This window comes from Pseudorasbora parva, chromosome 13 (assembly GCF_024679245.1).
Source record: "Pseudorasbora parva isolate DD20220531a chromosome 13, ASM2467924v1, whole genome shotgun sequence".
Lineage (NCBI taxonomy): Eukaryota > Metazoa > Chordata > Actinopteri > Cypriniformes > Gobionidae > Pseudorasbora > Pseudorasbora parva.
In genome coordinates this window covers 44,667,447-44,691,659 of record NC_090184.1, presented here as the reverse complement: position 1 = coordinate 44,691,659, position 24,213 = coordinate 44,667,447, and the positions used below count along the sequence as shown (strand labels likewise).

Below are 24,213 nucleotides of genomic sequence, written 5' to 3'. Positions count from 1 at the left end.
GTCTAGTAAATACTTCTTGTTTTAAGAATTTTTCAATGTTTGGACTAGAAACAGGACAAAAATACTAAGTAAGAAAAGTATCGCGGGTTTTGGCGGAGAGGTTTGCAATAGCAGATGAAGTAAAGCATGTGTAGAACATCTGTTGGCTGGTCTTAGCCAGAAGCAGGTGAGATGGTCCAACCATCAGCCCATCAAACCATCAGCAGAACTTCCCTTCGCATTCGAGCACTGATGGAAATCCCATCTCAGCTCATAGGAGAACTCTATCCACTCGCTGGGTGACCGCCACATGCCTATCCTCCTAAATGCCGTCCCGCTTGACTGGAAAACGGCTTCGCTCAGGCCTCTCCGGTTACAGATATTACCTGTGCTGCAGCAGTGCAGGATTTATTGAGGCAGCTGTTGCTCATATTCAGCCGGAGCAGGTGGAGATCTGTGCTACACACACACACACACGTGATGATATAAAGACAGGCTGCTGACGCCGTCTGTCATGCTCACACAGGTTTACACGGGAAATGGGTCGCGCTGGACTTCTGAAATCTGGGTAGCTATAGCGGTCCACTGGGAATGGAGGGAAGGGCTGAGATCGCATTTATGAAGCAGATGATCCGATGAAAAACTGAGGAGGAACTCAACTCCTGATCACAATCCTATTGGCTTGTATTGTTCATGGTGTGTGTGTGTGTGTGTGTGTGTGTGTGTGTGTGTGTGTGTGTGTGTGTGTGTGATAGTGTGTGTGTAAGTGTGGAGTTTGATTTTGAGTGTGTGTGTGTGAGTGTGTTTGAGTGTGATTGTGTGTGAGGCGAGCATGTGAGAGAGAATGTGTGTGTGTGTGTGTGTGTGTGTGTGTTTGAGTGTGATAGTGTGTGTGTGTGTGTGTGGGAGAGTGTATGTGTGGAGTTTGATTTTGAGTGTGTGTGTGAGCAGGGGCGATTCTAGGGTCAGAGCTTTAGGGGTGCTGAGCACCCAATGAGCCCCACTGCCACCAACCTCGAGACACACGTACCCTAGAGAAGAGAAGAGGCTGACACCATTTGCTATGCGGGATGTTTTCATTTTCCTCCTTAACACATACATTTTAAACCACAAACTACGGAGTATGTTTTGGACAATATTTAACAGTGTAATAAAAACAGCACCCCTAAAAAAGGGCTAGCCTCGCCCATGCCTACAAAGCAGAAAGCAGCATTTTGTCTAGCTGAGTATTCCAGCCATCTGAAACTTTTGAACCACTGTTCTTGAAAGGCTCTTTTTTGTGTGCCAAACTGACTATGAGGGTATTGAGACAGCTTTAACTGTTTAGGACCAGTGTCCTTATCCCCTAAGTCTGAACAGCTCTCTTCTGTCTCTGCTGCTTTGGCTTGGTGCTCTCTATGTTGCACTCCCTCAGTCTCTTCATTTCTTTCACTAGTCAATTCCCTCTCATCCCTTATGGACTCTCCGTTGTTTTCCTCCTCCTTTATTATGAAAAAATGTGGTGTAAAATAATGTCCAAAAAAACAATTGTAATATAGGCTACTTCATGCCAATAAGTTTGTATAGGAGTACACACACATAAACAGGAGTAGTTACTGTTTTGCTTGCCACTATTCACTATATGTCAATTTATTGTTGTTGTTTCCTCACCTGATTCTTCCTGCATGCTCTCCCTTTCCCTTTCTCCTTCGCCATCTCCCTCTCTTTCCCTTTGAACTGACAATCATACACAAATATATTGTAGGCAGGAGAGTTGAGGTCAGTCTGTCATGTCACAAAAATGAGACCATTTACAGATTCTAAGGATATGATCAAAAGGCACACAGAGCCGTGTCATTTTAAATGTCTTTATTATTATTATTGAGCTTAGAAACTTTTTAAATGACAAATTCATTTCACATGAGAAGCTTGAGTTTTTTCACTCCAAACGCCAGGGCTTCATGTTTCCATGACGACTAACCAGAAAAGACGCACGTGATGTCATGTTTACATGACTCTCGAATGTTAAAATGAGTATCAAATTAACGATAAACTTTAACAGAGACACACCTACACACTACACAGGTACGCAGTTTATTTGTCGCGCTTCTGTTTTTATTTCACGATCTAGCAGTTAATAAACAGAACTGCATGCGTCTTGCGATAGAAAATTGTAACCGGCGTTACTTCTCTCCGTTTATGACAATGGACGAGTCACCCAGGTGCTACTCCACAGCGCGGCGACCCGCTGGACTAAAATAGTCAGAGAATAAACACTTATTATAGGTGTACCACCATGGTATTTCAGGATACTGACTCCAGTACTCACCGATATGGTTTCGAAATCGGAACAACTCTAGGTAAAAGGAAAGAAGTGTCAGACACAGCTTTCAACCGATCACAACCACTAACGTTACATCACGGGTTCTCACTCTGCGTGTGTTTCGCGCTGGATGACGGTCGTGCTTAGCGGTGCAGGTACAGAAGAGTAGTAGAAGAAGAGAAGAGGATGACACCATTTGCTATGCGGGGATGTTTTCATTTTCCTCCTTAACACATATATTTTAAACCACAAACTACGGAGTATGTTTTGGACATTATTTAACCGTGTAAAAGACTAACAAAAAATTTTAATAACCCAATTTCTTACTCCAAGTTTTAGGGGTGCTGAGCTCCTTTTTAGGGGTGCTGAAGCACCCCTAAAATGGGGCTAGCCTCGCCCATGTGTGTGTGAGTGTGTTTGAGTGTGATTGTGTGTGAGGCGAGCATGTGAGAGAGTGTGTGTGTGTGTGTGTGTGTGTGTGTGTGTGTGTGTGCGTGTGTGAGTGTGATAGTGTGTGTGTGTGGGAGAGTGTATGTGTGGAGTTTGATTTTGAGTGTGATTTGTGTGTGAGGCGAGCATGTGAGAGAGAATGTGTGTGGAGTGTTTGTGAGAGTGTGTGTGTGTGTCCGTGTGTGTGAGAATGGGCATGTTTTTGTGAAATATTAGGACACAAATGTGTCAAGGAGAGGGTGAAATATGAGGACATTACCCATGTCCCCACATTTCAAAAGGCTTATAAATCACACAGGATGAGGTTTTTTTTAGAAAGTAAAAATGCAGAATGTTTCCTGTGATGGATAGGTTTAGGGGTAGTGTGTGTGTGTGTGTGTGTGTGTGTGTGTGTGTGTGTGTGTGATGGGTAGGTTTAGGGGCAGGGACAGTGTAAGGGGATAGAAAATATGGTTTGTACAGTATAAAAACCTTTACGCCTATGGAATGTCCCCACATTTCACTAAAACAAATGTGTGTGTGCGTGTATGAAAGTGTGTGTGTGTTCTCTCAGAAAGCCGTTAAGTGCAGTGGTCAATCACACCTGCTGGTCTCATCATCACAGACAATATCTCTTCTCTCCGTCTGTTGTCAGCCCAGTGTGATCGCTCCTCATTGAGTTCGGGCCGATTCCCGCAAGCTGTGTGATTATCATGGAAATAAACCAATCAAGAGGCCGTGTGCAAGGCCACGTCTCTCCCAAACAGAACGCAGAGTCAAAGAAAGAAAGTTGAAGTCGCTGCTGGGGTTTATAATCAGCTAGTAATAAATGTTCTAAAGTTGGGCGATCCTCCTCTCTGATTATAGAGCGGTCCGGCCCGAGCGCCCGTTCCACCTCAGCCTCTCTCCCAAACAGCTGTCGCATAACAAAGACGTGTAATTATCATAATTTGACAATTAGCCTGCCTTCCATTCCCAGTTTTTAATTACTCCCTTTCGTATTACCGGAGCATCAAGGACACTTCCTGCAGGAGTGTTTTTTCAGCAGACGGAGGTCAAACCAAAAGTTTCTCGTGTTGTCTAGAGGCGCAGGAATGGAAAAGTAACCCGGACAAATGTATTAAAGGAACGCTGTGGGATCAATGCAAGTTACAGCCGAGCTATTCCAAGCGTTTCTGATTTATAAAAACAAACAATAATTGCATTGACAGTACATTAGTGCACTTACAGTGGAAGTCGGTGGGCTTGGACATTACACTGGGATAGATGCTCAAAGTACAGTTTTAAAAGTATCTAGCATATGATTTGCATGTGATTAAAACCACCTACTGTAGAAACAGCCGGTTTAGAGAGCTCTTTTTTATATTGCATTACGAAAGCTTTAATAAAAATACAAATTCCTGAATTTCTCGCCCCATAGACTTCCAATGTAAGTGCATAATATTGTAAATGTGATTCATGCTCGTTGAAATTATTTTTTTTAGCAAGATGAAATTGTGCCACACACAGAACTGAAGATACAGGTTTGGGCCCGACTGTGTTTCCTTTGAATGACGTATTGTATTTAAAATAGACTGCCTGGAAATCAGAGCATTTATCAATAACAAATAAAAACAGATTAAAACCTTACCGGGCCTTTCCTAATATGAATAATGTGCAGACTCCTGGGGATTCAAAAAGAAATATTGCAATTTCTATTTTCTAAAACAGTTATATTCATTTTCAACAATATTTTTTTATTCTTGGTGTAATATCTTCAGAAAGAGCTTCTACCGAATATGTGTTTTGCAACCAATTAGATCTGCCGTTCTTCGCACGGAGCTCAAGATGAGAGATATTAATTTGTGTGCATTGAAATAAGTTGAAAAGCGCACAAGCTCCTTCAGTTCAGTCTGAAGTACGTCTATGATCTCTTATAGATCAGAGCAGATATTGTCTTCCATATAACACATCTCTGTTGCATGCACAAAGGCTGTGTACTGAGTGATTTCTTTAATTTAAGCGATGGCAGTGAATATTAACCATGGTATTTTTTGCATGTAATGATGTTATAAGATGCATTTTTTTAATGCAATATTTTATGATATTTTAAATGCATTAAATCAATTACACATTACTCAGTTTTCAGCCTTGGATAGTAAAGATTAGATTGGAGCAGATACTCTATCCTCATAATAAATCGGTTGAATTTCCCCCTGAATCCAAAAGAATAATATTGTGAATGAATATTAAATATTTCATTTACAGTAATGCTTTTGTATTTACAGCAATGCATCGCAACAATGCATCAAGATGACAACATTGAGTTATAACCATAATTAAACTAAACTATCCATGATCTCTCTTCCATCAGCAGATATCCTTTGACTCTGACAGTTCTCACACCAGCGGTTTATAGATTATCATGACAGAATATGCTAATCAATAACCGAAGATCGTTAACTCGTCCTGTCTCATTCTACATGTCATCTCTTCATCTTGAGTCTCTCCATCATTGTCCGACTCCGGTTTGATCATAAAAGGCTGAACAGTTTCACTGCCTGTCTGCTTGAGGTCATCAGAGCTGCTAACATGAGCTCTTGAAGCTCCGCCCTCTTGCTGAAAGTGGGCAGGAAGCAGCAGCTCATTTGCATTTAAATGGACACAAAAAAATGGCACGGTCACCCTCAAAAAGTGGCAATTTTAACAAATTATCTTTGGGGATTTTTGAGCTGAAACTTCACATACATACTCTGGAGACTTATTTTACATTTTGTAAAAAGGGGCATAATAGGACCTATTTAACTATATCATTTAAATATGAGACAGAAACTCTTGGAGGGGCATTTTTGCCCTGAAATCTTGAATTTTAGTGCCATTCTAGCTTTATTCTATAAGCTTTATCACACTGTGAGCTGTTGTTCTCCTTCATGTTCGTCACCATCAACTGTATGAAACTGGTCTATGCCGCCCCATACGCCTCAAACTGAGCTGCTCTGTGTATTCTGACAGCTTTCTATCAGAACCAGCATTAACTTCTGGAGCAGTTTGAGCTCCAGTAGCTCGTCTGTTTGATCGGACCCCACGGGCCAGCCTTCGCTCCCCACGTGCATCAATGAGCCTTGGCCGCCCATGACCCTGTGGCCGGTTCTCCACTGGTCCTTCCTTGGAGCACTTTTGATAGATACTGACCACTGCAGACCGGGAACAGCCCACAAGAGCTGCAGTTTTGGAGATGCTCTGACCCAGTCGTCTAGCCGTCACAATTTGGCCGAACTCGCTCAAATCCTTACGCTTGCCCATTTCTCCTGCTTCACACACATCAACTCTGAGGACAAAATGTTCACTTGCTGCCTAATATATCCCACCCATTTACAGGAGCCGTGATGAAGAGATCATCAGTGTTATTCACTTCACTGAAACCATGTCTGATACCGATACACACTATAGATTTTACATGGTGCATATATAAAAAGCATGGCTTGCATGCACTTAAGTTTAATGATATTTTAAATGCATAAGAGCAATTATACATTAATCAATTCTTGACATATAAAATGTATTATGGAGTAAAATAAAGATGTCCCTTGCTCACAGCTGTTGAGTGATCTGATGTTAGACGGGACACTCATTGTTCGGTCTGTGGTGTTGATAAACTGCGGCGTGTGTTAATTGTGGGGTGGAACGAGTCTGTCCTCGCTGTTTACACCTCCAGAACATCTCCGAAACATTAGCGGCTCCTGCCGAGGGCGAGAGAAGGGACGCTAATGAAGCGTGCCTTAATTGAGAAGAGGATTATTAACTGTGTTAATTGAGTTGAGGAAATGCACGGACGCGGACTGAAATGCAAATTGGATGAGGAGACGCATTTCAGTGTTTTCCGTGAGGACAGTCAGTTTTGCTGTTGAATATATTTGGCCTTGACCATTGCGTTTTTGACCTGGTGATTTATTTGATTCACTTGAGCTCAAACCTCAGGCTGTAAAAGCATACGAGAGGCTGATTTGAGGGAAAGAAAAATGCAAGGATGGAGAATTTCAATTAAAAGTTTCCGCAGGCTTCTGTCAGGTCATTTCTCGAACTGATTCCCTATTAAAACTCTGACCTGGCTGAAAAATGGTTGTGTGAATGAGGTTGTTTAGTCCTTCATTCAAAGTTTAGAATATAAAGTCAACATCAGGTGGAGAGTATTTACAGGTGACGGGTCAGAGAGAAAGAGTGTCGTGTAGAGTCAGTCAGAGGTCATTATCTTTAACGCCTACTGTTGTTCATTTTCACATACTCTGCGATGTTTGAGAACCAAATAAGGGCTCGTGTTGTGCATTTCAGCGGTAGATGATGCCAGATTTGCTTGTCATCTGTAAACACATCATGCCGGAGTTTGGACGTGTTAGTCTTTAGTGATTAATGAGGTCATTTCTTGTGTTGCACACTGGAGTTGTTTCATAATACTCAGCATAGACGTCACCGAAGTGACAAATCTGGGCTCGTCTCAGTAAAATACATCTAATCTCGTCTCAGTAAAATACATCTAATCTCGTCTCAGTTATTTAAATGAACCAAAACAACATCTAAAACCTTTTTTATTAGTTGAGACTAAATAAGTGTTAACTGCAATAATATAATATATTAGAATAATTATTACATCACTGTGGAAAAAAATCACGGTAAAAAAACGGCAGCAGAACTGTACTGTAAAAAATACGGTAGCAACATTTTACCGATTTAAGTTCAATTTACAGTAAATAACCATATTTTATTAACTGAAATAATGTTAAATTACCAACCTATTGAAATATTAATATAATAGCTGATGAATCAAAGCTTTTAGGAGGACAACACTCATATAAGGTGCACAGTGTCATGCACACAAACACTAAACACCATCATGGTGTAAACACACTCATGAACTACTACAGACTAGCAGCGCTCTGTGTAAACAAGCTAGATTTCCTCAGAACAAATAGTTCAATACTGTGTGTATATCTGTTTATTCATTTGAGAAATGTCGCTGTCAATAGAAAGCAAAGTGGCTGCGTGTTTACGCGCAAGCTAACAGTCAAGAATGCGGATGGCCTCACACACATATACACAAATGACTTTGATCAAATTAAGCTGTAAAATAAATAGTTTAACCCTTTAAATGCAAAGATATAAACAAGAAACGGGTTAAAAACTTTAAAAGCGATTTTCTCAGGTTTTTAATTGGAAAAAGAGGGCCATAATTCAAATGGGTGTATATTTTTAACCATGCAAGGTATGACTTTGAGTAGGGTATCATTTTAAAGTTTATGGCAGGGCTATTCAAATCTTACCCTGGAGGGCCAATGTGGTGCAGAGTTTAGCTCCAACCCTAATCAAACTCACCTGAACTTGCTAATCAATGTCTTCAGGATCATTAGAAAATCACAGATGGGTTTGTTTGATCAGGGTTGGAGCTGAACTTTGCAGCGTGTCGGCCCTCCAGGGCAAGATTTGAATAGCTTATGGTCTCCTCTTTACATTGATACCAAGATCTCAATTTTGAAATTTGGGTCACTGTGACTCATTTGCTCAGTTATTTCAACACAAATAATCCATGTTTAATGAGTGTGTTGTGATCCTTGTGTCTGCAGGTTTCAGCGTGGAGACTATCACATCGACGTGTGTATCAACGACTACCTGGACGTGTATTGTCCACACTACGAGGACTCGATCCCTGAGGAGAGAGCGGAGCGATACGTCCTGTACATGGTGAACTACGACGGATACAGCACATGTGACCACACCGCCAAGGGCTTCAAACGCTGGGAGTGCAACCGGCCGCACTCGCCCAATGGCCCGCTCAAGTTCTCCGAGAAGTTCCAGCTCTTCACGCCCTTCTCCCTGGGATTCGAGTTCCGGCCGGGCCGAGAGTACTATTACATATGTGAGTAACATCACAGTTGTTTAACTAGAAAAGGAACGTTTGTCCAAATGTTAGCTTTGTCTGAAGGTCTTATGCTGCGGGTCATTTTGACCCGAGTTCATGATTACCCTATTATTTAGTTTTCTTGATTTGTTTTTGTTGACTTTTTCTTATTTCGGATCATGAACATTCATGCAAAGGATTGTGAGTGCAGAATTCAAGACATACATATGTGATTAACATCATAGTTGTTTTAAAGGATTAGTTCACCCAAAAATATACATACCCTAATGTCGTTCGACACCTGTCTGACCTCCGTTCATCTTCAGACACAGATGAAGATATTAGTGTTGAAATCCGATGGCTCAGAAAGGCCTTCATTGACACCGATGTCATTTCCTCTCTCAAGACCCATAAAGGCACTAAAGACGTCGTTACAAAGCCCATCTCACTACAGCGGCTCTACAATCATTGATGAAGAGACCAGAATAGTTTCTGTGCACAAAAAAAACTAAATAACTACTTGTATAGTGATGGGCTGATTTTAAAACAAAGATTCGAACGTTGTGAATCGATTCATGATTCGGATCGCCAATGTCACGTGATTTCTCGTGACCCGACTATATCCATAACAACTACGTCCATTTTAGACACAAACTGTGTTTAAGAGACTCTCCAAGCCGGTCATTTTGACAGATGTTTGTGTACATTTGATCGTTTAGACGTGAGTGTGAAACCGAAAGTGTAATTTGCCCGTCTCGTTGCGGGCTGATTCAGAGCGCGCGACGACTTAGGAACAATCTCTTGCGCACATTTTTGTGCTTTTAATCGCTCTTTTTATTATTAAACGCATCCCACAATTTACCAACAGTTGCTAGACTGTATTTTACAACAATCACTGATCGTGCTGATTCTGTCATTGCGTTTGAGTTTTATGGAGAAATGGCAGCGTAGGCTACTACTGCAAAGGGAATTTAGTTGCGCTAGACATAAAATATTATTATTATAATCTTCGGAAGGCAAAATCTAAAATAAAATCAGGCTATGTTTGAATGTTTGGTTCTGTCCTTGGCTGTCGTTTGCGTCTCTCTCTCTCTCTCTTCACGTGTATTTTCAAAAGTACCGACAGCAGAACCGATAACGTCCGAGCTTATCGATACAACGGTCTTTCAAAATTCACCCCCGGGGCCCGTTTAATACCGGGTTTCGGTACCCATCCCTAGTTGAAGGTCTTATGCTGCGGGTCATTTTGACCCGAGTTCATGATTAACCTATTATTTAGTTTTCGTGATTTGTTTTTGGTGACTTTTTATTATTTCCAATCATGCAAAGGATTGTGGGTACAGAATTCAAGATGTTTGCGGGTCAGTTTGACACAGATGACCTTTTATTAAGTAAGTAAATTCTGGGAATGATCGCAGAATGACATCTACTGAAAAATTATCAAATTTAAGTGAGTTGGCGCGTAAAATAAGAACAAATATCTTCGGAAATATAATTTTGTTTTCACTTTGAATTAAGATTATTTGACAGGTATTTTCACTTAACTTTAATTTTAAATTAAGATTAATTTACTCAAAAAGCTAAATTACATAAAATATGTAATTAAAAATATTTTGCAGCGTATTTAATATATATATATATATATATATATATATATATATATATAAATATTTTGCAGCGTATTTAATATATATATATATATATATATATATATATATATATATATATATATATATATATATATATATATATATATATATATATATATATATATATATATATATATATATATATATATATATATATAATATAATTATACATTTTATAATCAGGCCAATTTAACAATTGCAAAAGCCTAAGATCATGGGCTCAGCCATTCAAAAATGATATGTTAGAAATTTACATATTTTATGTTTGTGATTATTTTACTTTTTGTTTTATTTTCTGGCTGCGAAATGCCTCATTCACAGCAACTCAACAATTATATCTTAGAAATATAACTTCTTTATGTTTGTTTGTTTCTTATTTTATTTGATGTTGTTTTATCCTATCTGGCTGAGAAAAGCATCTTTCTCCATTGATAGCCATTAAAAAATTATATGCTGCAATAACTTCTATAATTACAATATAATAGGGCTGTGCAATATATCGAAATATCGCAAATGTACATATCGCAACAACACAAAATATCTGAATGATTTTAGTAGGCTACTTCAACATTGTGAAAAGTGTCTGCTTTAGGTTGACGCATAAAGCAGAGAATAGACTGGGCACACGACTGTTACTTGTGGGACTTGCTTGATGTTAAGAGTTATTAAACACAATCATTCGCGAAAAACAACAACTTGTCGTCTCGCGCTGTCTGACACACATACACCGAAAAAGTGAACGACACTGCTGGTCACTTTCAGAAGTTGTAGCGATGCTTTCTATTCCCAGAAAGAATGTGAAACTCAAATGGTTGAATTCTCAGTTTTTAAATAATATTTTTTATATGTAATTTAAATAGATTTTACACACTAATTGCAATATCGCATTATTTAACAAGATATTGCATATTGCATTTTCTTCAATATCGCACAGCCTTACAATATAATATTATAATTATAAATAATATTGTAAATATTTTGCCAGTGTTTGATTGAATTAATTACACTTTTAGTTAGTTAGTTAGTTAGTAGTAATTATTACATTTTATTAATATTATTATTTATTTATTTTTGACTCAAGACTCAATTTTGAAATGAATTTGATTGGTTTGGGACCAATAATAATTTGTATCTATATAATACCTTTCTAGAGCTCAAGGACACTTTACTCTTCATCATATTTATTCAGAAATGACTGGCACATGCATATATCTGTTAGGCAGAGTGCAATCCCAGAATGCACTGCGGCAAGCTTTGGGCTAAAAACTCAGTTGGTCAAATACTTTGGGCTTTCAAAGCAGCTTCACAGTAAAATAACAGTGTGTTCATGCTGCAAAATCCTTTTCATCTCTGAAACATTTTCAGGAAGCAGCTCTACAGAAAACAGTGATTTCAACATCAACTTTATTGCCAATTCTACTATATATACAAGACATACAGAGGATTGAAATTCGGTTTCCCTCAGACCCACGGTGTAAAAGAACGCCAACAACATCAGACAATTATTAAAAATAAATAAATACAGTATATACATTAAAAACATCAAAAAATCACAACATGAAAGTTGAAGGAATACTATCAATATTGTTCATATTATTATTATTAAGTGCCAACAATACGCTAACAGGACAGCAGCAGTTGAAAAAGTGTCTCATGCATTAAATGATCGACGTGTGTGCTCGTGTGTGTGTGTGTGTTTGTATGCATTTGTATTATGGAGGTAGAAAGTTTGTACAATGCACCAGAGCATAAACTTTGATTAAAAATTGACACCATACATGCACTGTAAATCAGATAAACGTATCAGCCAAATGCATACATGTGCATGCAAAATCCCATTGGGTTAAATGCACCAAAAATGTAATTTGTCTTCATGCAGCTGCTTTTAAAATAACGGATTTAAAGTGTTTTTCTCCGGTTGCAGGACGAGACGTTCGGTCTCTGTTTTGATGTGCTCCTGCGCACAACATGATCTCATACTACAAGATGAAATACTCCGAGACCACAAATACCTGTGAACCCACTTGTGTGTGTGTTTTGCATGTTGATCTCGATCAAGTTTTATGTGTTTAGGCCTGCGGGCTGTTCAATTTCAAGCGTGGTGAGGTCTGTTTCAACAGCCCTAATCTCAGTTTATTTCACTCACTGTATGTCAGTGACAAAGCCGTTTGTACATTATACAAAAAAAAAGATACATTGCTGTCACTGGGGCCGTACCCCAAAGTACAAAACCGGAGAGGTACTAATATGTATCTTTAAAGTACTGATATGTACCTTTAAGGTACTAACACACACTCTTAAAGTACTGATATGAACCTTTAAGGTACTAACACACACTCTTAAAGTACCGATATGAACCTTTAAGGTACTAACACACACTCTTAAAGTACTGATATGAACCTTTAAGGTACTAACACACACTCTTAAAGTACTGATATGAACCCTTAAGGTACTAACACACACTCTTAAAGTACTGATATGTACCTTTAAGGTACTAACACACACTCTTAAATTACTGATATGAACCTTTAAGGTACTAACACACACTCTTAAATTACTGATATGTACCTTTAACAGGGTCCCCGCGGAGTCTTAAAAAGTCTTAAAAAGTATTAAATTTCAGAATCAAAATATAAGGCCTTAAAAAGTCTTAAATTCGCGGAAGCATTGCGTTCTAGGTCTTAAATAATGTTAAACAGGTCTTAATTTTCCTACGTCCATGTAACGCTACCTCATTGAAATGCTCTCGCCTCCCGCAGCACGCGCGCACGTGTGTGTGTGTGTGTGTTTGTTCCGTGGTGTTTGTAGTTCTTTCTTTCGCTAGACCAACTATTGTTCGCTCTATTACAACTACACATTAGACAAGCATGCCACTTATATTGCAGCCAATCAGCTTTCGTGTTATTGGCACGAGCCTCTCTTTCTGATCGTACCCCACAGACGCATAAAACGGATGTTATTCTTCAGCTGAGTCTGACGGTTCTTGCAGTTCTGCGATCGTGAACGCGAAGGCGAATCTTTCTCACCATCTTGCATAATGACCAAATACAAGTATAATATACCCGATTGCACTAAATAGAGTTTAATAACAGTGATGTAAACGCCGAACTCCGATGTCAGACTGTGTTTGCTGCCTGTCAGCGCTCGCGCGAGTGTATTGAATGTGTTATTTTTAGGCTCATAGCCTAACGTTACTCTTGAACGATCAAATATACACATTATGCATATGTCTATATCCTGATTTGAGTTAAAAAGTTTGGGAACTGTCAGTAAGTACTGGATCTGGACATTAGTAAGCTCTCAAAGTGAAAGCAAACTAATAGCTTAACAACAACACAAACGGGGAAAACAGCACTTACACTTAAAGGAACACTCCAACTTTTTTAGAAATCGGGCTTATTCTACTTTGCTACATTTAGATATGTGGGGAAATGCATTTTAAGCTAAGCTAGCGGCGACCCTGCCAAACTAAAACAATGCATGCACTGAGACAAATGCATTTGCCCACATATCTAAATGTCTAAAGAAGTTGAAAAAGCCCTATTTCTAAAAACAGTGGAGTGTTCCTCTTTGTATGCATCTTTATGTTGTATTTATTTTTCCTATTGTCATTTGTTTAAAAGTATATATTTTATTACTGACCGATTACTTGATTACGTAATTACTTAATAATGTTTTACTTATATTAAGCAATTGCTTATTGCTGTGGTTTACTTTTAAGATGTTGGTCATATTTCCCACCCCAAGCGATCGTGTTATTAGAGATATATAGTGCACTACTGGAACAGCCTTTTTTGTTTTTGTAATATGCCTACCAAACAAGATTCATGCATTTTGTTAGTTTTATTGCCATGTGTGATCATTGTGCATCTAACATAATAATATGGTTAATGTTGCATCCTAGTTATGAAAAAATAAAAATGTATGAAAGTGACCACCACAAAAAATAAAATACAATTATATATATATATATATATATATATATATATATATATATATATATTAGGGCTGGGTATCGATTCAGATGTTCAGATTCGATTCGATTTTGATTCACAAGTCCTCAAATCGATTCAATTTCGATTCTCAATTCGATTTTCGATTCAACTCAAATGAATATAGATTTAATACAAATACTATAGGTATTTATAAAAAAGGATATTGGATATTGGATGTTTTTTTATAGCAATTTTCAGTACACGACAAGCTTTTCTTGCGATTTTGCTGCTCATGTGTGCAAATTTACTTTTCATACATGAGAAATGCTTTCATAATTTTTTTAGTCTATGGGTGAGTAGTTGTCGTGGTAACAGACAACAATACCTTAACTGACTTAAGTTGACTGTGGACTAACTATTATTAGAGGAAATCTGTTTATAAAATAAGCTATTAGGGTTTTAATTATTGATCCTGCGCTGTATATGGACTATAATTTGAATATGTCTATAATGGCTAACGTACGTGCTTAAGTGACTGCTCAAGTTTGATCCTAATGCAAGACAAGCATTCGCGTGTATGTAATTATTTTTAGCAGTTGTGTGCTCAGCTGTGTGTGTGTTGTCACATCAAATGGTTCCGCATATTTTTAGTATTACTACAGCATTTTACCTCAGCATTATAAAAGGCGACAACGCACCGGAAGCTGCCATTTAAACACTGAATGGATAAATGATGTGCGCCTCTTGCTCCTTTGTAAGATCACGCAAGGCAAATGGGTGACATCTAGTGGAGAAGACTAGTAATTCGATTTAGGTTAATCTTATGTTCAATGTTAGCGGAAATAAATATTTAAAAAAATCGATTCATGGCCTTTGAGAATCGATTCTGAATCGACCAGATTAATCGAAAAATCGATTTTTTTTTTGCCCAGCCCTAATATATATATATATATATGCTAATCCTGGTGGGATTGAGCTATGAATAATAAGTTCACTAATACTTTGTTCAATTTAAAATAAATGAAATAATATAAGTTTAAGTAATTGAGTGATTCTGGATTTCTTATGCATGTTTTTTTTATTGCGCAATATAGGTCTTAAACTTTATTCATAATGGTCTTAAAAAGGTCTTAAAAAGTCTTAAATTTGACTTGGTAAAACCTGCAGATACCCTGTTTAAGGTACTAACACACCCTCTTAAATTACTGATATGAACCTTTAAGGTACTAACACACACTCTTAAAGTACTGATATGAACCTTTAAGGTACTAATACACCCTCTTAAAGTACTGATATGTACCTTTAAGGTACTAACACACACTCTTAAAGTACTGATATGAACCTTTAAGGTACTAACACACACTCTTAAAGTACTGATATGTACCTTTAAGGTACTAACACACACTCTTAAATTACTGATATGAACCTTTAAGGTACTAACACACCCTCTTAAATTACTGATATGAACCTTTAAGGTACTAACACACACTCTTAAAGTACTGATATGAACCTTTAAGGTACTAATACACCCTCTTAAAGTACTGATATGTACCTTTAAGGTACTAACACACACTCTTAAAGTACTGATATGAACCTTTAAGGTACTAACACACACTCTTAAAGTACTGATATGTACCTTTAAGGTACTAACACACACTCTTAAATTACTGATATGAACCTTTAAGGTACTAACACACACTCTTAAATTACTGATATGAACCTTTAAGGTACTAACACACACTCTTAAAGTACTGATATGAACCTTTAAGGTACTAACACACACTCTTAAATTACTCATATGAACCTTTAAGGTACTAACACACACTCTTAAAGTACTGATATGAACCTTTAAGGTACTAACACACACTCTTAAAGTACTGATATGTACCTTTAAGGTACTAACACACACTCTTAAAGTACTGATATGAACCTTTAAGGTACTAACACACACTCTTAAATTACTGATATGAACCTTTAAGGTACTAACACACACTCTTAAAGTACTGATATGTACCTTTAAGGTACTAACACACACTCTTAAATTACTGATATGAACCTTTAAGGTACTAACACACACTCTTAAAGTACTGATATGTACCTTTAAGGTACTAACACACACTCTTAAAGTACTGATATGTACCTTTAAGGTACTAACACACACTCTTAAAGTACTGATATGTACCTTTAAGGTACTAACACACACTCTTAAAGTACTGATATGAACCTTTAAGGTACTAATACACACTCTTAAAGTACCGATATGAACCTTTAAGGTACTAACACACACTCTTAAAGTACTGATATGAACCTTTAAGGTACTAACACACACTCTTAAAGTACTGATATGAACCTTTAAGGTACTAACACACACTCTTAAAGTACTGACATGAACCTTTAAGGTACTAACACACACTCTTAAATTACTGATATGTACCTTTAAGGTACTAACACACACTCTTAAATTACTGATATGTACCTTTAAGGTACTAACACACACTCTTAAATTACTGATATGTACCTTTAAGGTTCTAACACACACTCTTAAAGTACTGATATGTACCTTTAAGGTACTAACACACACTCTTAAATTACTGATATGAACCTTTAAGGTACTAACACACACTCTTAAAGTACTGATATTTACCTTTAAGGTTCTAACACACACTCTTAAAGTACTGATATGTACCTTTAAGGTACTAACACACACTCTTAAAGTACTGATATGTACCTTTAAGGTACTAACACACACTCTTAAAGTACTGATATGTACCTTTTCACTTTTGTACCTTATACCGCCTCAGTGACAGCACTGTACCTTTTTGTCTGAGTGTAAGAAAATGCAATATTTTCTCATGTTGAGATTCATTTTCAATATAAGTTTATTTCCCTCACTGTATGTCAGTGACAAAGCTGTTTGAACATTATTAGAAAATGCAATATTTTCTCATGTGGAGATTCATTTTCAAGGACATCATATAAAATAGAGGGAGGATAGAAATCAATGTGAATCAATATTCTTTGCAAAGAAAATGCAATTTGAGTGTTTGTCTGAAGGACACCTGTCTACAAGGTGAGCTGAGATTCAGGCAGAGCTCATTAGTTTGCGCTCTTAAGGCTCATCCCGCAGGACCTTCCCATCGCAGGCCTCACTCATGGAGAGACGTTATTATGTGCTTGACTAGCTGGAGCTGCTGAGGACGTGAAAATCATCCAGCATATCGTTCTCCTCACGAGTCCCATCATCCTCACATCTGTGAAATACGTTTGCCCTCTGACTGATTGTGTCTCGCGCTGGAGTCTCCGTATCTTGGCAGCTTTTGTCTCTCTGGCGAACACGTAATTAATATACATCATGACAATCGTGTTGAGCATAATTCATTCCAAACAGAAAGTCAAAGCCGGAGTTGAAGTGTGAAGTTGCTATACAATTGACTTCATGCCGAATCTCAGGCGCTAATATTATCATCTTTATCATAGGAAGATGATTTCACAATCACAGGCAGTTAAGGATGTCAGCTTTCTCTGGCAGGAATATTTAAGTCCAATTAAAACCTCCTCTCCGGTTCATCCATCAAAGCATTCTGTTCGATTATAATGAAAATGTCCAATTTCATTGTAATAGTTTTTATATCATGCTGACGTACACGCCATTGTGCATTTCATGATTATGTTATTCAACTGACTGATTGTGCTGCACGTTCAATTGGTCACTTTATCTTCTTGACCTGAAGTTCAGAGAACGATGTTCTGTTTCAAAACCTGCTACAAAAGTCTCTTTCTGCATTGACAGCAATTCAACAATTATATTTTGCAAGGAAAAAATAAGCATTATATTTTGTTTGTTTGTTTTTTGTGTTATTTAATTTAATTCCTTTATATTGCATTACTTCATTTTATCATTTTCTTTTGGTTCATCTGGCTCTGAAAAGCATCTTTCTCCATTGACGGCCATAAAAAAATTGTGTGCAAGCACCATAGAAATATCATTTTTTATGTTTGTTTGTTTAGTGTTTTTTTTATTGTATTTTTCCCATTATTTTATTATATTTTATTTGACTTAATTATTTCAGTTCATTTTATTTTATTCGGCTCTGAAAAGCAGAGGCCATTCAAATTATGTGCAAGCTCCATAGAAGTATAATTTTTTTATTTGTTTGTTTGTTTAGTGTTTTCTTATTTCAATTTATTTTATTTCATTTTTTTTCTAAATATTGTATTTTTAATGCATTATTTTAGTATATTTCATTTTTTTAAATCATTTTTTTAAAATTTAATTTAATTTTATTCAGCTCTGAAAAGCATCTTTCTCCATTGACGGCTGACGGCCAATCAAAAATTATATGTTGCAAGCACCAGAGATATTTTAATTATAATATAATATTACAAAAAGTGTTTGATTGAATTGATTCAACTATTTATTTATTTATTTATTTATTTATTCAATTATTATTAATTAGGCTCAAGGCTCATCAAATTTTGAAATGAATTTGATTGTTTTGGGACCAATAAAAATAAACTTCATTTATATAAGACCTTTCTAAAGCTCAAGGACTCTTTGCTCTCCATCAGGTTTATTCAGAAATGACTGGTACATGCATATATCTGTTAGGCAATCCCAGAATGCACTTTAGGCTAAAAACTCACATTGTGCTTTAAACAATACAGACTTTAAAGGGTTAGTTCACCCAAAAATGAAAATTATGTCATTAATTACTCAGCCTCATGTCGTTGGACACCTGTAAGACCTTCGTTCATCTTCAGAACACAAATGAAGATATTTTTGTTTAAAGCTGAGAAAGGCTTCAGAAAGGCCTCCATTGGCATTCAGTCCATTCCCACTGACCCACTCACAAGACCCATAAAGGCCCTAAAGACTTTGTTACAAAGTCCATCTCACTACAGCGGCTGTACAATAATTGTACCAAGCGGCGAGAACAGTTTTTCTGCGCAAAAAAAAATCAAAATAATGACTTTATCTGCCAAGATATTGTCTTCTTATTGTCTTCCGAGACCTACAAGATATTGTAGGTCTCGGACGTGAACTCACGTGATAGCGGCGCTCCTCTTCTTCCGGGTCGTGTATTCGCTATGATTCGAACGGCAGAGCTGCGTCATATTCTCGCGCATGCGTCGAGTTCACGTCAATAATTTGGTGGATTATATCGTTATTTTGATTTTTGTGCGCACTAAAACTATTCTCGTTGCTTCATAAAATGATTGTCCAGCCGCTGTAGTGAGATGGGCTGTGTGTCGATGTGTTTAGGGCCTTTATGGGTCTTGTGAGTGGGAATGGACTGAATGCCAATGGAGGCCTTTCTGAAGCCTTTCTCAGCTTTACACTAAAATATCTTCATTTGTGTTCTGAAGATGAACGAAGGTCTTACGGGTGTCCAACGACATGAGGGTGAGTAATTAATGACATAATTTTCATTTTTGGGTGAACTAACCCTTTAATCAAAGCAGCTTCACAGAAATAAAACGGTAAAATAACAGTGTGTTCATGCTGCAAAATTCTCCAATTATGAAACGATAAGCAGCTCTACAGTGTCATTATTCAGATCAATTCAGCTCAATAACCGTGTCAGTGTTGCAAAGTTTGCTTGTTGGTGGACACATCAAGAGAAATGAATAATGAATATATTTCATTTAATTACGTTGAATGTAATTATTGGATTATTTTACAGTATTTGTATGTGTATTAGTGCTCACTGCTCATGGACTGTTTAGTGAACATTCAGAAAACTAGGCATTAGGGGTGTCCATGGTTAACCGATTGACCGTTAAAAATTGCTTAACCGAGTGAAACATTTTACTCGGTTAAGTGGCGTCAATTACGTGCTTTGAATTTAGTTGTAATATATGTTTGCACCCCTAGAGACCGCAAGAGCGCTGCCAGACATTTGTAATATCCACAAGAAGAAGTCATGACCAGCTTTCTAAGCGGGCAAAGAAAGCGTGGGAGCACTTTAAAAATGAGTGACGGGGCAAAATGCAAGTATTGCAATGCAGTGCTTAGCATTTTTCAGGCTATAAGTTGCTCCGGAGTATGAGTCGCATCAGTCAAAACATGCGTCATGAAGAGGAAAATAACAAACATCGCACTGGACTATAAGTCGCATTAGGGCAGAAGCAGAGCGCGAGCCGCGCATAACGGAGCAGAAGAAAGAAAGTTTTAAGTGAGAAACTTGTGAATGACTAGAGAAAAGCAGACGTTACTTTAACTGTAATGAAGAAAACAAAAAAGCTAATCGCGGACTGAAAGCAAGATGGCCAGAGCTGAAGGGACGAGTCCACAGATGCTTGAACTCTCTGCCGGGAGAGGCTCAGCAGCCGCGCGAGTCAAACGCTGTCTGTGTGAATCATTCTCGGCTGCATATTTTACTACATGCCCTAATCGTGCAGGCGCCCTCGCGGCCACTCGCATTGCTCGTGAACTGGAGCGCATCTCATCCTAATTTAACGAAACTCAGCGTACGCCTCACAGACATGAAATAGATCTTAAGAAACCTGAAATGTCTTTTAACAATTTAAAACGAAAAGAAATAGGCTACTCTCTGATTATGTAATCCATGATGTGCATTTCTCTCTATAGGCGTGTTCACTACGGAGATGGTGGTCGTCAAATTAATAAGCTAAAAATAACCCTGACACACACTATGGTTAACCGAGTATTAACCGCTAAGGGCCTCGGTTAACGGTTAATGAAAAACTTGAAAACGTGCAGCCCTACTAGGCATGTAACGATACACTCGTGTCACAATCCGATATACATCACGATACTGAACTCACGATATGATATTTTAAGCCAACGTAAAGAAGAGGGTTTTTTTTTTTTTTTTTTTTACTTATTAAAATAATATTATTATTTGTGTATGATTATTAGGACCCACAAATATTCCTCCATTGCATCATTATACATTATATTCAACATTATATAAAGTCGTTTAATGTAATAATTTCACTGAAACTTTTATTTTTTCCACTCAGGCATTATCTCTCCCGGTGCTCATCTCGTCCTGCCTCTCCCGATATTAATGCACTAAACATAAGAATAAACCATCAACGATGCTTTGAACAATCATACTACTAAAACTAAATGTGATCTGGTGATTTAAATGATGTTGCGCTTTGACTTTGAGGAGTGTGTGTGCGCTTCGGATGATCAATGTAATCCGTCACAGCTCTAATCGCAAGAAAGCTCGTCAGAATATCGCTCTCAAAATGACCGCTCTCAAACTGTAAATGTTTAGTTCATCCAAGATTTTAAATTCTGCATTTATTCTCTCTCTCGTGTTGTTTTTGCACATCACGCAATCATCTTAAGCAGTGGCTTCTGCCTATACCTTTTTCGGTTATGTATATTATTTGTTAATTTTCTTTGGTTATTTCATTTAAATATTTTTTGTTTGTGTTTTTGTTTTATTAATTGTGGAAAATTCTCTGTAAAGACCGAAATAAATAAATAAATCCGAACGTCCGAGTTTACTACAGTATGAGCGTCGCTGTAAATCTGTTCATCATAAGCCATCGCTCGTGTCTCTTCTGAAGACTTGGATTTGGATTAGACACTCGATTAGTTATTTTTACGATGCCTTTATGACATTTTTTGGGGATCTTTTAAATTTTGAGAGGAATAATGGACTTTAAATGGAGGCACAGAAATCCCTCAGGTTTCATAAAGAATATCTTCATCTGTGTTTGGAAGTTAAATGAAAAACGACATGATTATGAGTTTATGATGACAGAGTTTACCTTTGTGGCACATTTATACATTTGTGTTTGGGTGAATTATACTACAGCAAGTTGAGCCTTGGATATATCGCGAATCATATCATTTCCATCAACGATAAATATCGTCACATTTTTATATAGTGATATATTGTTTACCGATATATCGTTACACCCCTACAGAAAACAGAAGCTGATTATGGTTCAGTGTCATTACTGAAGTGTTATCAGTCTCTGGATTTGCTGACATTTCTCTGAATCGGTCGTAAAGCTGCTGCTGATAACTGCTCAGGAGAAATCTCATCGCTTTCTGTGATTATGGCCATCTCTCTGAAACAGTGACTGACATTATCACACCAGACGTCGCGTCTCTATTCGCATCAGCTCAAAGAGGATTTTAGTGCTTCTTTCTCCAGATTTATGGTCTTGTGAAGTGGGCATACACAGCAAAAATCATTGTATCACGGAGTTTTGTTGTTGTTGTTTTCCAGCACAAATACATAACTTGACATTCTTAAATAGTCAGAGAATAAAGTTCTGTTCCAAAACCTACAGGTATAAAAAAAACATCTTTCTCTTTTGATAGGCGTTCAAAAAGGACTTGTTAGAAATGATTTTTTTTATGTTTGTTTTATTTTAGTTTATTATGTGGCTGTGAAAAGCATTTTTCTTTAATTATTATATTAATATTGTTTTCCGTCTGTGAAAAGCATCTTTCTCTATTGATGGCCATTTAAAAATTGTCCGTCAAATATTTCATTTTTTATTTTATTTAATAAATAAATGTATTTTTTTATCAGGCTAATATAAATGTAGAAATATATTTTTTTATCCGGCTATATAAATGTATTTTTTTATCCGGCTATATAAATGTAGAAATATATTTATTTTTATTTTTTATTTTTATCCGGCTGTGAAAAGCATCATTTTTCTATTCCATTTTCTATTTCCATTTTTCAGCGATAATAAAAGAAAACGTGGGCAAACGGTCTCTCTTAGTAAACTTTGTTTGATGCATGTGAGTGCTGCCGTATCTTCGAATGTGAATACGGGTGTAGAGCCAGAAGACGTGATTGAGAACTCCCGTGCGATCGCGATGTGAGAGGATGTGCATCTGTGCGGTCATCCGAAAGCGCGCACATGCACGTCTCAGCGCGCAGCTATTGAGTTCTCTTTCAAGTCCTGCGCTTGAACGGACAAACTCACACAAGAAGTAGCCGGTGTCAATATGTCCATCTTGATGAGTATCTAAGCAGTCTGAATATGCCTTAAAGGTGCACTATGGAGCTTTCCGTCCACTAGAGGGCGCCTATTCAAAACAAATCGTAGTTTGATGACGCAAAGTGTGAGCGCAGCATCTTGGGGGATGTGGTCTTCTCATCACAGCCGGTGGGAAATAGGACTCGGGCAGAAATCACGTTCATGCATGCGGTTATTAACGTTACTGTAGTGTAAAGCAGAGCAGGACCGAGTGTTATGGACCTGAGCACGGCCGCTGGAGCGATTGTTACACAAATACCCGCCTCGCAAATACCGGGACTTTTATTATGAAGGGACGGGACACATTCGCCGGGCGCCTGCACTGATCCGCTCTTCCGGTTATGATTATGAGGTAAAGCAGCTCTGTTTATCATATTAGATACATTTAAGTGTGTTTAAAATGATGTTATGACGTTACTCCGTGCGTTCAGTTGTTCACACTGCTAAGAGTAAAGCTCTCCTGCCAAATAAAACACGAAACCGAGGGTAACGCAGATATGACGCGATTGACAGGCGACTCCCTCAAATGCAATGCTGAAACGACCCTGTCCTTAGTTAAAATAGCAACTTTCTCACATTTTACAAATAGTTGGAAACATTTGGGATATTGTAAGAACTCAACTGAACAAAATATATAACACTGGCCTAGTGGTTTTTGGATATTTTACTGCAAAAATACTACATAGTGCACCTTTAAGTGAACATACAGTCGAGAAAGCGATAAGGGTCTTAAAGGAGCAGTGGCCTATAGGCCTACTGCTGTCTGTTAATGTTAAAAAGATAAGGAATCACTCACTGCTCTTGATTGAATAGCTTTTGTAAATTTAATAAGGATTAATATTTAATTTAAACAGTTAAATATGCAGTAATTTTTCATTTGATTACTTTATTCATTTTATTTACCTAAAAATAATGTTAGACCTACCTGAAAAGAAAAGAAAAAAGCATTATTTTATTATCTTTGCTCAATAGTAATTATTTGTGCTGCTGCTTGTATTTAAGTTATTTGTTCTTTTCTTTATTTTATTTGACAGTAGTCCTTTTTCCATGAACATAGCAAAT

The 24,213-nt window shown here is 37.4% G+C and overlaps 1 protein-coding gene across 2 annotated transcripts in view; it reads left to right on the top strand.

Moving 5' to 3' along the window:
• The window catches only part of efna5b (ephrin-A5b), a 185,151-nt gene that overhangs the window by 132,378 nt on the left and 28,560 nt on the right, over positions 1 to 24,213 (top strand). For both annotated transcript variants that reach the window (XM_067414561.1, XM_067414562.1), the window contains exon 2: positions 8,305 to 8,597. In XM_067414561.1, coding sequence (XP_067270662.1) covers positions 8,305 to 8,597 — 293 coding nt within the window. The remainder of the gene's footprint in view (positions 1 to 8,304; positions 8,598 to 24,213) is intronic.